The sequence below is a fragment of the Mesoplodon bidens genome (genome assembly GCF_964165515.1).
Source record: "Mesoplodon bidens genome assembly, chromosome: 7".
Taxonomy (NCBI): Eukaryota; Metazoa; Chordata; class Mammalia; order Artiodactyla; family Ziphiidae; genus Mesoplodon; species Mesoplodon bidens.
Genome location: NC_138164.1, coordinates 46700570 through 46713193, shown reverse-complemented (window position 1 = coordinate 46713193; position 12624 = coordinate 46700570). Strand labels below are relative to the sequence as shown.

Here is a 12624-nt window from a genome sequence, read left to right as displayed (position 1 = left end):
CCCTTGCACAGAAACGAAGACCCAACACAGCCCAAAATATAAATAAATAAATAAATAAAACCAGAGAGAACATTTCCCGGTTTAAAAAAATAAAATAAAATAAAATAAAAAAATAAAAAGAGAAAGAGACACTGGAGATCTCTCTCTCTTTCCATGCGTGCATAGAGGGAAAACCATGTGAAGAGACAGCAAGAAGGCAGCATCTACAAGCCAGGAAGAGAAGCCTCACTAGAAACCAACCCTCATGGTATCTTGGTCTTGGGCTTCTAGCCTCCTGAACTGTGAGAAGATAAATTCCTGTTGTTTAAGCCACCCACTCTGTGGTATTTTGTTATGGCAGCCCTAGCAAACTAATACAGTGGTACCTCTATACCATGGAATGTTACTTAGTAATAAAAAGGAACAAATTATTCATACTCCCAACTTGGATGAATCTCCAGGGAATCATGCTGAGCAAAAAAGCCAACCCCCAAAGGCTAAATACTGTATGATACCATTTATATAACATTCTTAAAATGACAACATTACTGTGGGAGAGCAAAAGAGCTAAGGGGTGAGAGTAGGTAGGAAGTGGGTGCAGCTACAAAAGAGCCATATGAGGGATCCTTGTAATGGAACTGTTCTGTATCTTGACTGTGTCAAGACATCCTGGTTGTGCTATTACACTACAGTTTCACAAGATGTTACCACTGAGAGAAACGGGCAAAGAGTGAGTGTGATCTATTTCATTTCTTACAACTGCACGTGAATCTACAATTACCTTAAAATAAAAAGTTTAGTTTTTCAAAAAGTATAATCACACTAAGCCCCAAGTGACCACCAGCACCATGATGCACCGGATTCTTCCTCGCCTCCACTCTTCTCCCCATTCCACAACTGGACTCACCAACGCTTGAGCCTCGGCTGCCATAGCCAGTTCGGGCTGTCCTTCAGCCCAAAGAAGTGGGAACGGAAAGCAGAAAAATGAGCAAGAGAGAAAAAAGGGTCACTGCCTCCTCCGCTTTCCACCCTCAACCTCACACACGCCGTCAGCCCTATGTGCATCACCCTCTCATGGTACAGGAGACAAGCTCACTTGAAGCATTTAAATTAATAAACATTTACATCCACTAGGAAAGCAATGCAGTTCATGGCAAAGAATGTGGGTCTTGGCATCCAGCCCATCGTAGACTCTGATCCCAGCTCACCTTTTATTTCCTAACTCCCTGTGTAACTGTAGACAAACACTTTAGCCTCTCTGGACCTCAGTTTCTTCATATGTAAGAGGTACAAACTACCAAGTGTAAAATAAATAAGCCATAAGAATATATTGTACAGGGAATATGGCCAATATTTTCTAACAACTATAAATGGAGTATAATCTTTAAAAATTGTGAATCACTATGTTGTACACCTAAAACTTAACATAATATTGTAAATCAACTATACCTCAATACAAAAAAATTTTAACTCACATCACTGCGTGCCTGTGAGGATTAAATGAGGTACTAACTAAATCAAGAGAACCTGGCACCATGCCTAAGAACATAACAAAGAGCTAGACAACTTCATTTCCTTCCTCCCTACCTGCTAAAGGCTTTCCCACATGACTTCTGCCTTATGTCCCCTCCTTTTAATCAGACTGCAGCACAGCAGGACACGCTGAATTACTCCTTAAAGTTTATTTCTTCCAAAGCTCAGTGTCTCCGTATTACATGCTTATCAAGAAAATAAAAGCAAAATGATCACCTGTTGCAGCTAAAGCATGCCTCAGTCCAGCAGCAATACTAACAACCTTCTCTCTCAGGAGCTGTCAAAACAAAGAAAAGGACGGCAATCTCAGAATTATCCATCTACAAAATTTTATGTAATTTATGCCCAAACACAACACAGCATGATCCTCATTATGTGTCTGATTGGTTTGGAGCTCCCAATTCCCAACATTTCCACTCATAAATGCCTCTGTATGTATCCCTAAAAGTCAAAATCTTTTAAAAATACCATATTACAATGCCACTCAGGGCTAGGAGGTACCTGCAAGGTCATCCAGTCCAGGGGTTGGCAAACATTTTCTGTAAAGGGCCTGATAGTAAATATTTTAGATTTTGCAGGCCACATGGTTTCTGTCACACTACTCAACTCTGCCATTGTAACATAAAAGCAACATACACAATAAATATATGAATGGGCATGGCTGTGTTCCAATAAAACTTTATTTACCAAGCTGACCGCTTATCTAGTCTAATCCCCATTCAATGCTAGAAACCTATCTACAACACCCCACCAAGTGGTCATACAACCCCTGTCAAATACCTACTTCCAGTGACATGGGCTCACCACCTCCCCAGGTGCCTGCTCATCTTTGCACGGTTCCATCTGTCTCCTTAGGTGGAACCAGACCTATCTGCCTACTGCTTCTGACAAGGCTTCCCAAACATTTGAAGACAGTTGTCATGTCCTAAGACACCGTGTGGTCCCCAAATTCTTTAAGACTCTGCCCTTCAAGATGTGCAGCTTAATTCCCCTCCTTTTCACTGCAGGCTGGACTTAGTGACTTGCTTCTAATGAATAGGATAAGGAAGTGATAAATGGCTCCAAGATTAGCTGATGAAAGGCACTGAGGTTTCTTGTTTGACCAGTCTGTCTCTGTCTCTGTCTCTGTCTCTGTCTCTGTCTCTGTCTCTCTCTCTCTCTCTCATCACTCTTCGGGGAAGTCAGACACCATGTCTAAACAGTCTTATAGAGAGGCTCATATGGCAAGGAACTAAAGCCTCCTGTCCATGAGGGAGCATGGAAGTGGAACCAGCCCAGCTGAGCCTCCAGCAGACCTCGTGCAGCCTGGCTGACATCTCGACTGCAAAGTCATGAGACTAGCTAAGCTGTTCCCAGATTCCTGACCCTCCAAAACTGTGAGATAATAAATGCTTGTTGCTTTAAGCTGCTGAATTTTGGGGTAACTTATAACACAGCTATAGATAACTAATACACATCTCTTCTTTAGGAAAAACATCCCCAATTCCATCAGCCATCACCTAGTTTCAAATTCCCTCCCCCTGTTGGTTTCTCTCTTCTATGCTCTGGTTACTCAAGTCTCTCTCTCTTAAGGGACTGTATATGCACCAATCACAGCCCCTATGGGACTTTACTGTATTTGCTTATTTACAGATCCATAGTGTCTTTCTAAACTTTAAGAGTCCTCAAGGGCAGGGTCTGAGTCTTATTCACCTCAGTGCCCAGGGCCTAAGAACCAAACCCACACCAGGACACAACATCCTAGATGCAGTGTGACCAGCACAAAGAAGGACAGAGCTCTGGCCTCCCTTCTTCTGGAGACTATATTTCTATCAATTCAGCCCACAATCACATTAGCTTTGGGGAAGATCAAATCTTACTGCTCATACAATTTGAATATACCACCCTTAAATTTTTTTTCTTTTAATTTTTTTTTTTTTCCTTTTCAAAGCTAACTGAAGGGCTTTATATGTGGAGTCACTCTCTTCAAACCAACTTACCTCAATTCCTTCTTCTCCATCCCCACTACTGCTGCTTTCGTTTGGGGCAGGATCATCTCTCATCTGGATTATTAGCAAGAGTTTTCTGAGTAATCTTCCTTCAATCCACCCCCCACACTACGCCATGTGGCCCCTCTCTAACTCACTGTTCTTACCATTTATCAGACACCACCTCCCTGCCTGCCGGATCCCTACTGGCACTTCTACCACTTCCTTATATTCCAATCATACTAAACTGCTTGCAGTATCCCAAGCCCTCCTGTTTTATGCTCTATACCCTAGTTCACAAAGTTCCTTCTGTTTGTAATGTGCTTCTTCTGTACCTACTCTGCACATCCTCCTATCCCAAGCCAGGGAAATTTCTACTCAACTTTCAAGATTCAGCGTAAGTCTGTTCTCACCCCACCTTCCCCTAGAAAGAGTTCAGTACTCCCTTTCGAGGCTATACATGCATCTATCATAGTTCTAACATGGTAATGCGTCTAGGTATTTCTGTATCTAACATGTACTACTAAACTATAGGCCCTCGAATACTAGGATTAGGTCTTACTCACCTTTGTCCCCCCTGCCTAAATACAGCACCTACACACAATAGTTGCTATTAAACAAATGAATGAATTTCTCTTATACTTCACTTTGGCACATTTCTCCCATCGTTCTATAAGATACAGTGTGTCAAAATGTTTTTACCTTCTGATTCTGTCATCCAACATATTTTAACCATTGCTCCTCTCTGTCTTCTTTAACCATGTGACTTAAGCTAAATTAATTATAACTTATACATAGGTTCTTAAAAAGCTACCTATTTGCAACTAGAAGCTGTAGCACTTCTTACAACAGGGACTACAGAGTCTAGACTTCCACGCATACCATGTGCTACAGACTCAGAGTCTGTGTTCTTAGGAAATTCATGTTGAGACCTAATCCCCAACACATAATAGTATTTGGAGGTGGGTCCTTTGGAAGGTGAGTAGGTCATGAGAGCGGAGCCCTTATGAATGGGATTAATGCCCTTATAAAAGAGACCCCAGAGAGAGCCTTTCCCCTTCTGGTGACATGTAAGGACACAGCAGAAAGATGGCTGTCTATGAACCAGAAAGTGAGCCCTCACCAAATATCAAATATGCCGGTGCCTTGATTTTGGACTTCCCACCCTCTGGAGCTGTGAAAATTAAATGTTTGCTGTTTAAGCCACCCAGTCTATAATATTTTTGTTAGAACGGCCCAAACCATGTCCCCAAATAATACCCCACAATACCAGCAATTAGAATTCAGCAAAGTGACAGGAGCAGACCTAAGCTCTCTCCAGTGAAAACAGATCTCCCACTCTTAGTCACTGTTTAAGGAAATTAGATATGAGTGGAGCAGCTTAGGTGGTGAAACTCATTTTAGATTCCAGCATAATTCCTCTAAAAGCTTGCTTACAATATAATCTTCACAAAAATGTGTACATTTTAAGTATGATGCAGTGAAAAGAGCTCTGAACTAAAACCAGGAGTCCTATCTAACACTTGTGCTGTCCAATATGGTAGCCTCTAACTACACATGGCTGTTGAACGCTTGAAATGTGACTAGACTGACTTGAGATATACTCTAAGTAAAACATGTACACCAGAAAAAGTCTTCATATAAATGAAAGGATATAAAATATCTCATTAATAAAGTTTTATATTGGTGACATATAAAATGAAATAATAATAGTTTGGCTACATTAGAGTAGTTTAAAAGTTGTTAAAATTAATTTTACCATGTCATACCATGACTCGGGTGAAACTTAAAAACATCATGTGAAGTAAAAGAAGCCATCCACAAAAGGCTACATATTGTATGATTCCATTTATGTGAAATGCCCAGAATAGGCAAATCCACAGATACAGATTAGCAGTCATCAGGGGCTGGTGGGAGGGGAAAATGGGAGTTAACTGCTATTGTGTACGCAGTTTCTTTTGTGATAATGAAAATGGTCTAAAATTAGATGATGGTGGTAGCTGCACATCTCTGTGAGTATACTAAAAACCACTGAAACACACATTTTTAAAGGGTAAATTTTATGGTATATGACTTATATCTCAATAAAGCTGTTATTTTAAAAATTAATTTCACCTTTTTTTTTTTTACTTTTTTAAATGGCACTGCTAGACACTTTTAAGTTACATATGTGGCTCACATGACATTCCCACTGGACAGTGCGGGGCTATGCCATCTGCCTCACTTAGTGTCTTTAGGTGAGTCAATTCCCACTGGACCTGTTTCTAACACAGTTTCCACTATGACGACTTTTAGAAGTGTAAAATGTCATTAATGTCATTATAAGATATATTACTTTATTGTTTTATTTCACAAAAAATTATAACATGTATGAGAGCTAACAGAGGCTTTTCACTCACAACATCCACCCCTCCAGCCTAATTTTTCCCAGGAGAACCTGAGTTTTTCAACTTAAATTCTAACTACCCCATGGGTTTTCGGGGACCCAGCCAGTCTTTTAGTCCAGGGAGGGATAACTGTGATACCTGGAGACACTTTCACAGTACACAGGCAAGCTCAATATTAGGGGCTGTCCTTACCTCAATGGCCTGGGGGACCGCACATCTTCGAGGCCCATGAGGAACTCCTAATTGGCCAAAGGAATTGGATCCACATGAGAGAACTTGACCATTTTCTGCAAAATACAAATACTTGAATTGCAAATCTAAGAAGTAAGACATCCGTGACCAGTGGGTAAATGCTGAAGGATGAGAAGAGCAAAAGGAATGAGAGGAGTGAGTGGGGCCCTGGGCTCCAGCACATTCAGTCCATACTCCCTGCTCTGTCCCCCTAGAAACAAAAACAGTGGGCACTGGGCTAAGCGTTTTACACAGACTATCCACTACACCACCTAATTAATGACAAGTTAGCTGCGGAGAATGCTTAGCCATGTGCCTAGTGTTGGGATGGAGGTTACTTATCTCCCACTTTTCATATTTCCATGAGATGGAATTTCCATAATTTTAGTATACTCCAGGCCTTTCTCCCTGCCCTTCCCCATGCTCCCTGCTTTCTAGGGGAGGATGGGTAACCTAGCCAGTTGGTGAGTTTGGGAGAAGGAACAGGACAGTATGGCTTGGCACCTTCCTCTCAGGCACTCTGGGCTGACACACAGTAAGGGTTTCCCCTACGGGGGAGGCCTAGAGTTTGGGGAGTGGGTTTGGATCAGAGGAGTATTAGCAGAACCTCTTGGCCTGACAATTAACCTTACCCTCCAATTTAGCCTTTATCAGTAAAAAGCTGATAATTTGATCTCCACCTGTCTGACTGCTCTGTGCTTGTCTCACAATTGATCCCAAATGTAAGCAAGAAACAGAGTGTTACCTCCTGACTCCCTACAACTCTGACACAGGCCCACACTAAGTACTTCATAAATGAGAGCTATTGTTTAGATTCTAATAATTACAGTCCAGATTTTCCAGCCCTATCTCCTTTACTGTTAAAACCTTCCTTGCAAAATGCACCCTGCAACTTTCCTTGACAACCAGAGAGAACACTTGTGTGTGTTTTTAAATACAAAGAGGATTTCATTTAATCAGGGCCCACCATCATGCTCTTCTCACCCAAAGCCTTTGTGGTGATAAAGATTTACCTAGGAGTGCACTCACCTGTAAGTATAATGGTAAAATCCCAGCCACAGGCCACCTGTTGGATGGGACATCCAAGGAGGGATTTGCAGGGGGTAAAGTACAGGACATCCTCGGTGTGACCAAGCCCCAGTTGCCCATCTTTGTTCAGGCCACAGACAAAAAGGCTTCCTTCATCTGCAAAATATAAAGGTTTCGGTGGTAGTGTGCACAGGGGAAATTACAACTGCTAAGATGAGCAAAAGGATTTCATTAATTATTTGGAGTCATGGACCCACTAACTTTTTTCCCACCCAAGTTAATAAGCCAGGCATGCTAATGTGCTCCGGACCAAATGGCACAAGTCCAAGGGGCTCCAATCTAACATCTAAATGGAAACTCCAAGTCCTACAGCAGTGGCCAATCAATTACCAAATTGAGCATCTACTGTGACAATAAAAGCCAACGTTTATTCAGGACACAGAATGTGCCAAGTACTCTTCTGAGGGCCTCAGGCGTGGGGCTGACTTACCCTTGAGGCACAGTGCCTGGGGCCCACCATACTTGTAGAAGCCCACAAAAATGTTTTAATCTAATTTTTTAATAAAAAATATATGTAATAGGAATATATAATACTAAATCTAGCCTGGATTGTATTAATCTTTATGTCAGTGCAGCTTTAAACATAATTTTAAATATTTCTTTATGGAAGGAGGTGTCCACAAAGGCAAAAGTGTCAAGGACTCATGAAAGTCATAATGCAGCCCTGTTAACTCATTGGTTCTCATCATTATTATCCCCATGTAACAGAGAGGCAACTGTGGCACAGAGAAATTAAGTAATTTGCCCAAGGCCACACAGTTAACAATTAAGAGAACCAGGATTTAAACCCACACGGTTTGATTCCAGAGTTCATGTTCTTAACCAGGATGCAATATGCCCTCCTTTGCAATATTATAGCACTTGTAGTACTTATTAAGTACTATCCTAGGTACTCTGAGGGAAGATTATGGAAAATATAAAATTCTTGCTCTCAAGGAATATTTAACTTAACTGCCAACTTCTAACTCATATATGAAAGTTAAATATCAATCTATGGTATAAAATGTAATATATGTTGCAACTCGGCCACTACTTGTCTTGTAACCTTAAGCAACTTTCCTCTCTGAGCCTCATTTGGAGAGCGGGCGAGGGGAAAAGAGGGGTGGCCTTGATCTCTGAAATCCTTTCAGCTCTGACAATCTGCCATTCTCTGATGGTAACGTGATTCCTTCACAAAAAAGTTGTCCTCTGCAAAATACAAAAGCCTGAAAGATAGTAATATAACACCCTAGGGGAGAATGTCTAAATAAGAAAATGAGAGGTGATATATTCTTGAAGGAAGTTACCTGTGACAACAGCAGAGTGGCCCCCTCCTCCCGTGATCCTCTTGACACATCCAGGATTACAGAAGTCACTCAGCTGCTGGGGCAAGAGCACATCTTCCTTGTGGCCAAGGCCAAGTTGCCCATAGCTATTTGCACCCTAGGGATAAAATGAGCCAAGGACGAAAAACTATGGGAACCCCAACCGTCAATTTGAATTTACCTGTCCCTATCTTTCTCACCCTCGCGTTCCTCTCAGATCTTATAACAGATGAGATTTCATAGACTCATTCTTAAGAAGCTGTTATATGCAACCCACACTTGGACAGTGGCCCCATCCCCAGAAGACCACGATTTCCACGTGAGAGGAGCTCTCAGCATCCACAACTCATCCAGTGATACTCTTCCCCTTCCCCTTCCAATGCCCCAGCCTACATGTGTTGCCTTTAGGGGACAGCATAGGAGTTCCTTCTGATAAAAGGTAATTATCTAGGGAAGCTACGTTAAGAAATAATCAAGAAAAATAGGAACAAAGTGGGTGGGAAATACGCTAGGACTAGTTCTTGTCCCTTCTCCCTACACCCTCACTGGGAAAACTGGCAATGACTTTCTGGAATCAAAGTTAGCTGAGGATTTTGTGCCCTCAAGCAGGGCACACCATTGTTATTTCATTTGAAAGAGGTGAAAGAGGTTGGCAACGATCTCTAAGGGCCTTTCCAAGTACAATGTTTTGTTACTGTAAGATTCACGTGGTGAGAGTCCTCTAAGGAAACAGATTTCCCCTTGATGGGCAATATGTCTGTTGTCGTTATTATATGCTAAAGGTCCAGAATCCCTAATCTGGAACCCTTGCAGCCAGATGTACTTCAGAGTCAGAATTTTATAGACTTTAGAAAAGTAATACAGGGCTTCCGTGGTGGCGCAGTGGTTGAGAGTCCGCCTGCTGATGCAGGGGACACCGGTTCGTGCCCCGGTCGGGGAAGATCCCACATGCCACGGAGCGGCTGGGCCCGTGAACCATGGCCGCTGAGCCTGCGTGTCCGGAGCCTGTGCTCCGCAACGGAAGAGGCCACAACAGTGAGAGGCCCACGTACCGCCCCCAACCCCCCCCCCCAAAAAAAAAAAAGAAAAGTAATACAGTATGTCAATCATACACACTGCTGCAAGGTCTGGGAGCAGCACCCCACAAGTAAAACAGTATTATTTCTGCAGTAAACGGTACAAATAGTCAGTTAGCGGGCAAAGACTATAAACAGCCTCATGTCAGGTCAGTTCTGGGTTTACAGAGCTTTTTTTTTTTTTTTTTTTGCTGTACGCGGGCCTCTCACTGCTGTGGCCTCTCCCGTTGCGGAGCACAGGCTCCGGACATACAGGCTCAGCGGCCATGGCTCATGGGCCCAGCCGCTCCGCAGCATGTGGGATCTTCCCGGACCGGGGCACGAACCCGTGTCCCCTGCATCGGCAGGCGGACTCTCAACCACTGCGCCACCAGGGAAGCCCTACAGAGCTTTTTGTATTCAAAATTGAAGATAAGGGATTATGGACCCGCAGGGAAAATCTTATTAAGATTTTGGAAATCCTTATAATTTCTCCAACCACCGACTGCTGGTTGGTTCTTGAGTAGTAAAACTTTTAAAATATGTTTGTTTTTGAAGACACCTGAATGAAAAACAGTGATTTAAAATAACTACCAAAAAATGCATACATATATACAAACTCCTGCCCCTTGTGGTCTATTCCACAGCCATCCTGGGCTGCAAGGACTCCATGCTGGATGAGGGAGCCATGCAGGGACACAGGTCCCAGAGGCCCTCAGGGCAATATTAGCAACCAACTACTGAGTGCTTCTCTGTGTGCTGGGCATTCCCCTTTAATTCTCACAGGGTGGGGGGCATTATCATTCATTTCACAGATGAAGAAACTAAGGCTCAGAGAGTTAAGTAACTCCATGATGGCAGGAGCTTTGTTCTGCTCACTGCTATTTCCCCCACATCTGAAATGGTGCTGGCCCAAAGAAGGTGTGCGTATATTTTACAGTGAATTAATGTAAGACCCTATGAGTCCCTCAGGAAAGAGCAAATGAAAGACTTGCACGGTGTGAAGTGGAAAGCATGTGCAGAGGATTTCTCTGTTAGCCATGAGATCTCCATGGCTGCCCCATTACCAGGGCTACAGGTTGCTGAGCCAGCATTATGAGATTCAAACAATGGCACTACATTTTTGTAATGCAGCAAGAGGCTCTAAATCCATGATAAAGCAAAACAAAAGGAAATTTTAATACAATCTATTACAGCTGTATTTGCCTTCCTTACAAACACTCCAGACGTAAGAAACACACACACACACACACACACACCCATCCAAAAAGGTAAATCCCCTTGTTATAAACTGAATTGTGTTCCGCTGAAATTCATTTGTTGAAACCCTAACGTCCAGTACCTCAGACTGTGACTGTTTTTGGAGATACGGCCTTTAAAAAGGTAGTTAAGCTTCCATGAGGTCATAAGGATGGGACCCTAATCCAATATGACTGGTATCCTTATAAGAAGAAACACATGAATGCTCCCACCCACAGAAAAAGCCACATGAGGACACAGCAAGAAGGAGGCCATCTATAAGCCAAAGAGGCCCCAGATGAAACTAAACCTGCTGACACCTTGATCTTGGACTTCTACCCTCCAGAACTGCGAGAAAATAAATTTCCATTGTTTGAGCCTCCCAGTCTGTGGTATTTTGTTATGGCAGCCCTAGCAAACTAATACACCCCTCCACACAGATAATGCAGCAGGAAGAAAATACCAGCAAGCCTCCAAGCACAGCAACGAAGTTAGGTTCAACAGTATTTTTGCTTCAGTACTGACAAGGTCATATATGAAAGGCTTTTTCTGTCAGATGTTTCCTCTGTCTACACAGACCCCAGTCCCTGGCCTGGGATAAGCACCCACCCAGGCACACATTCAATCCCTAATTCCACCCCCAGCTCCAGTGCCACCCCAAAGACACAGCCAGACCACCTCGGGCCACACCACGCTCTCCCTTCTGCCGGTCTGCAGCAGTCTTGCACTCAATAAATGCTGCCTGGTACTGATAATTGCCATTTTGTAAATTAGTCTACACATACTGGTTTTAACAGCAGTAAAGGTCTTATTCTCTTCCCCCCACCGCCCCCAACACGAGAGCTGGAAGTCTTTCACTCTTTTGTTGTTCCCAAAAGACCAGCACATAGCTCGGCACACAACAGGTACTCATTCATCCATTAGTCAACACACATGTACTGAGCACCTTACAATGTGCCAGGCACAAGCCAGGCACCATACAAGACATGCACGGCACCCACCCTCGTGACGCCTACATTCTGGCCAAGGAGACCGACATTAACAAGTTATACGTTTCATTACAAGCATGTGCTATGAGGAACTACAAGACACTATGTCTGTTTGTTCCCGTGCCTGCCACACACTCCTGTGCACAGACTCTCCTCTCTTCCAGCCACGACACATAAAGATGACCCTGTCTCTCAGTGCTCCCGTCAAACCGACACCAGCGCAGACTCCCACACCCCCCGTGCAGGCAAGACCCAGTCACAGCCAAGTATCGGTAACTATGCAGGGTCTCCGCCTTGTGCACGGCCCAACACCGCCGGCCCCACACCAAAGGCTGCTCCGGCCAGGCTGGGGTGGGGATGGGGAAAGGCCTTCGTCCTCCTGGCAATGGGAGGGTGAAGGGCACACGTGGCCCCACAGGGCTCTGGGACGGGGAGATCCTCTCTCCACAGAGCCCTCCGCTTCGCCTCTCCCGGCGCTATCCGGGCCTGAAGTCTGTCGCGGACCCAGATGCTCTGTCCTGGAGGCAGGTTCTTCCCACTGCGCCGCAGCCCCTCCGGTCTGGACCCCACCAGCCAGAAGCCCCTAAGTCACCCCATGAAGACCCTTCCCTCCCCGCCCTCTCCTCCTCAGCCCCCAGGCCAGGATCCTCCAACCCGGAGCGCCTCTCGGACCTCGGCTGCCTGGCCCCAGGACCGCCCACGCCGAGGCCGGGCGCTCCCAGCGTCTGTGCGCCCCTCAGTCCCAGCGGCCGCGGCCCGGAGGCGGAGTCACGTACCCAGGCGAAGAGCGCGGCCGCAACAGGGGCGGCCGCCGTGGCGCTCGGCTCGCGCTCCATGCTGGAACGCTCCGA

The 12624-nt window shown here is 44.5% G+C and overlaps 1 protein-coding gene across 2 annotated transcripts in view; it reads right to left on the bottom strand.

Moving 5' to 3' along the window:
- Positions 1-12624, bottom strand: part of SERGEF (secretion regulating guanine nucleotide exchange factor) — a 215978-nt gene extending 203354 nt beyond the window's left edge. Inside the window, exons 1-5 of one of the 2 annotated variants that reach the window (XM_081238754.1) lie at positions 12550-12624; positions 8473-8608; positions 7127-7282; positions 6059-6153; positions 1729-1789 (exon numbers count right to left, since the gene is read on the bottom strand). In XM_081238754.1, the coding sequence (XP_081094880.1) occupies positions 1729-1789; positions 6059-6153; positions 7127-7282; positions 8473-8608; positions 12550-12609 (508 nt within the window). In that variant the 5' untranslated portion in view covers positions 12610-12624. The remainder of the gene's footprint in view (positions 1-1728; positions 1790-6058; positions 6154-7126; positions 7283-8472; positions 8609-12549) is intronic. The other variant, XM_081238755.1, reaches the window with a different exon arrangement.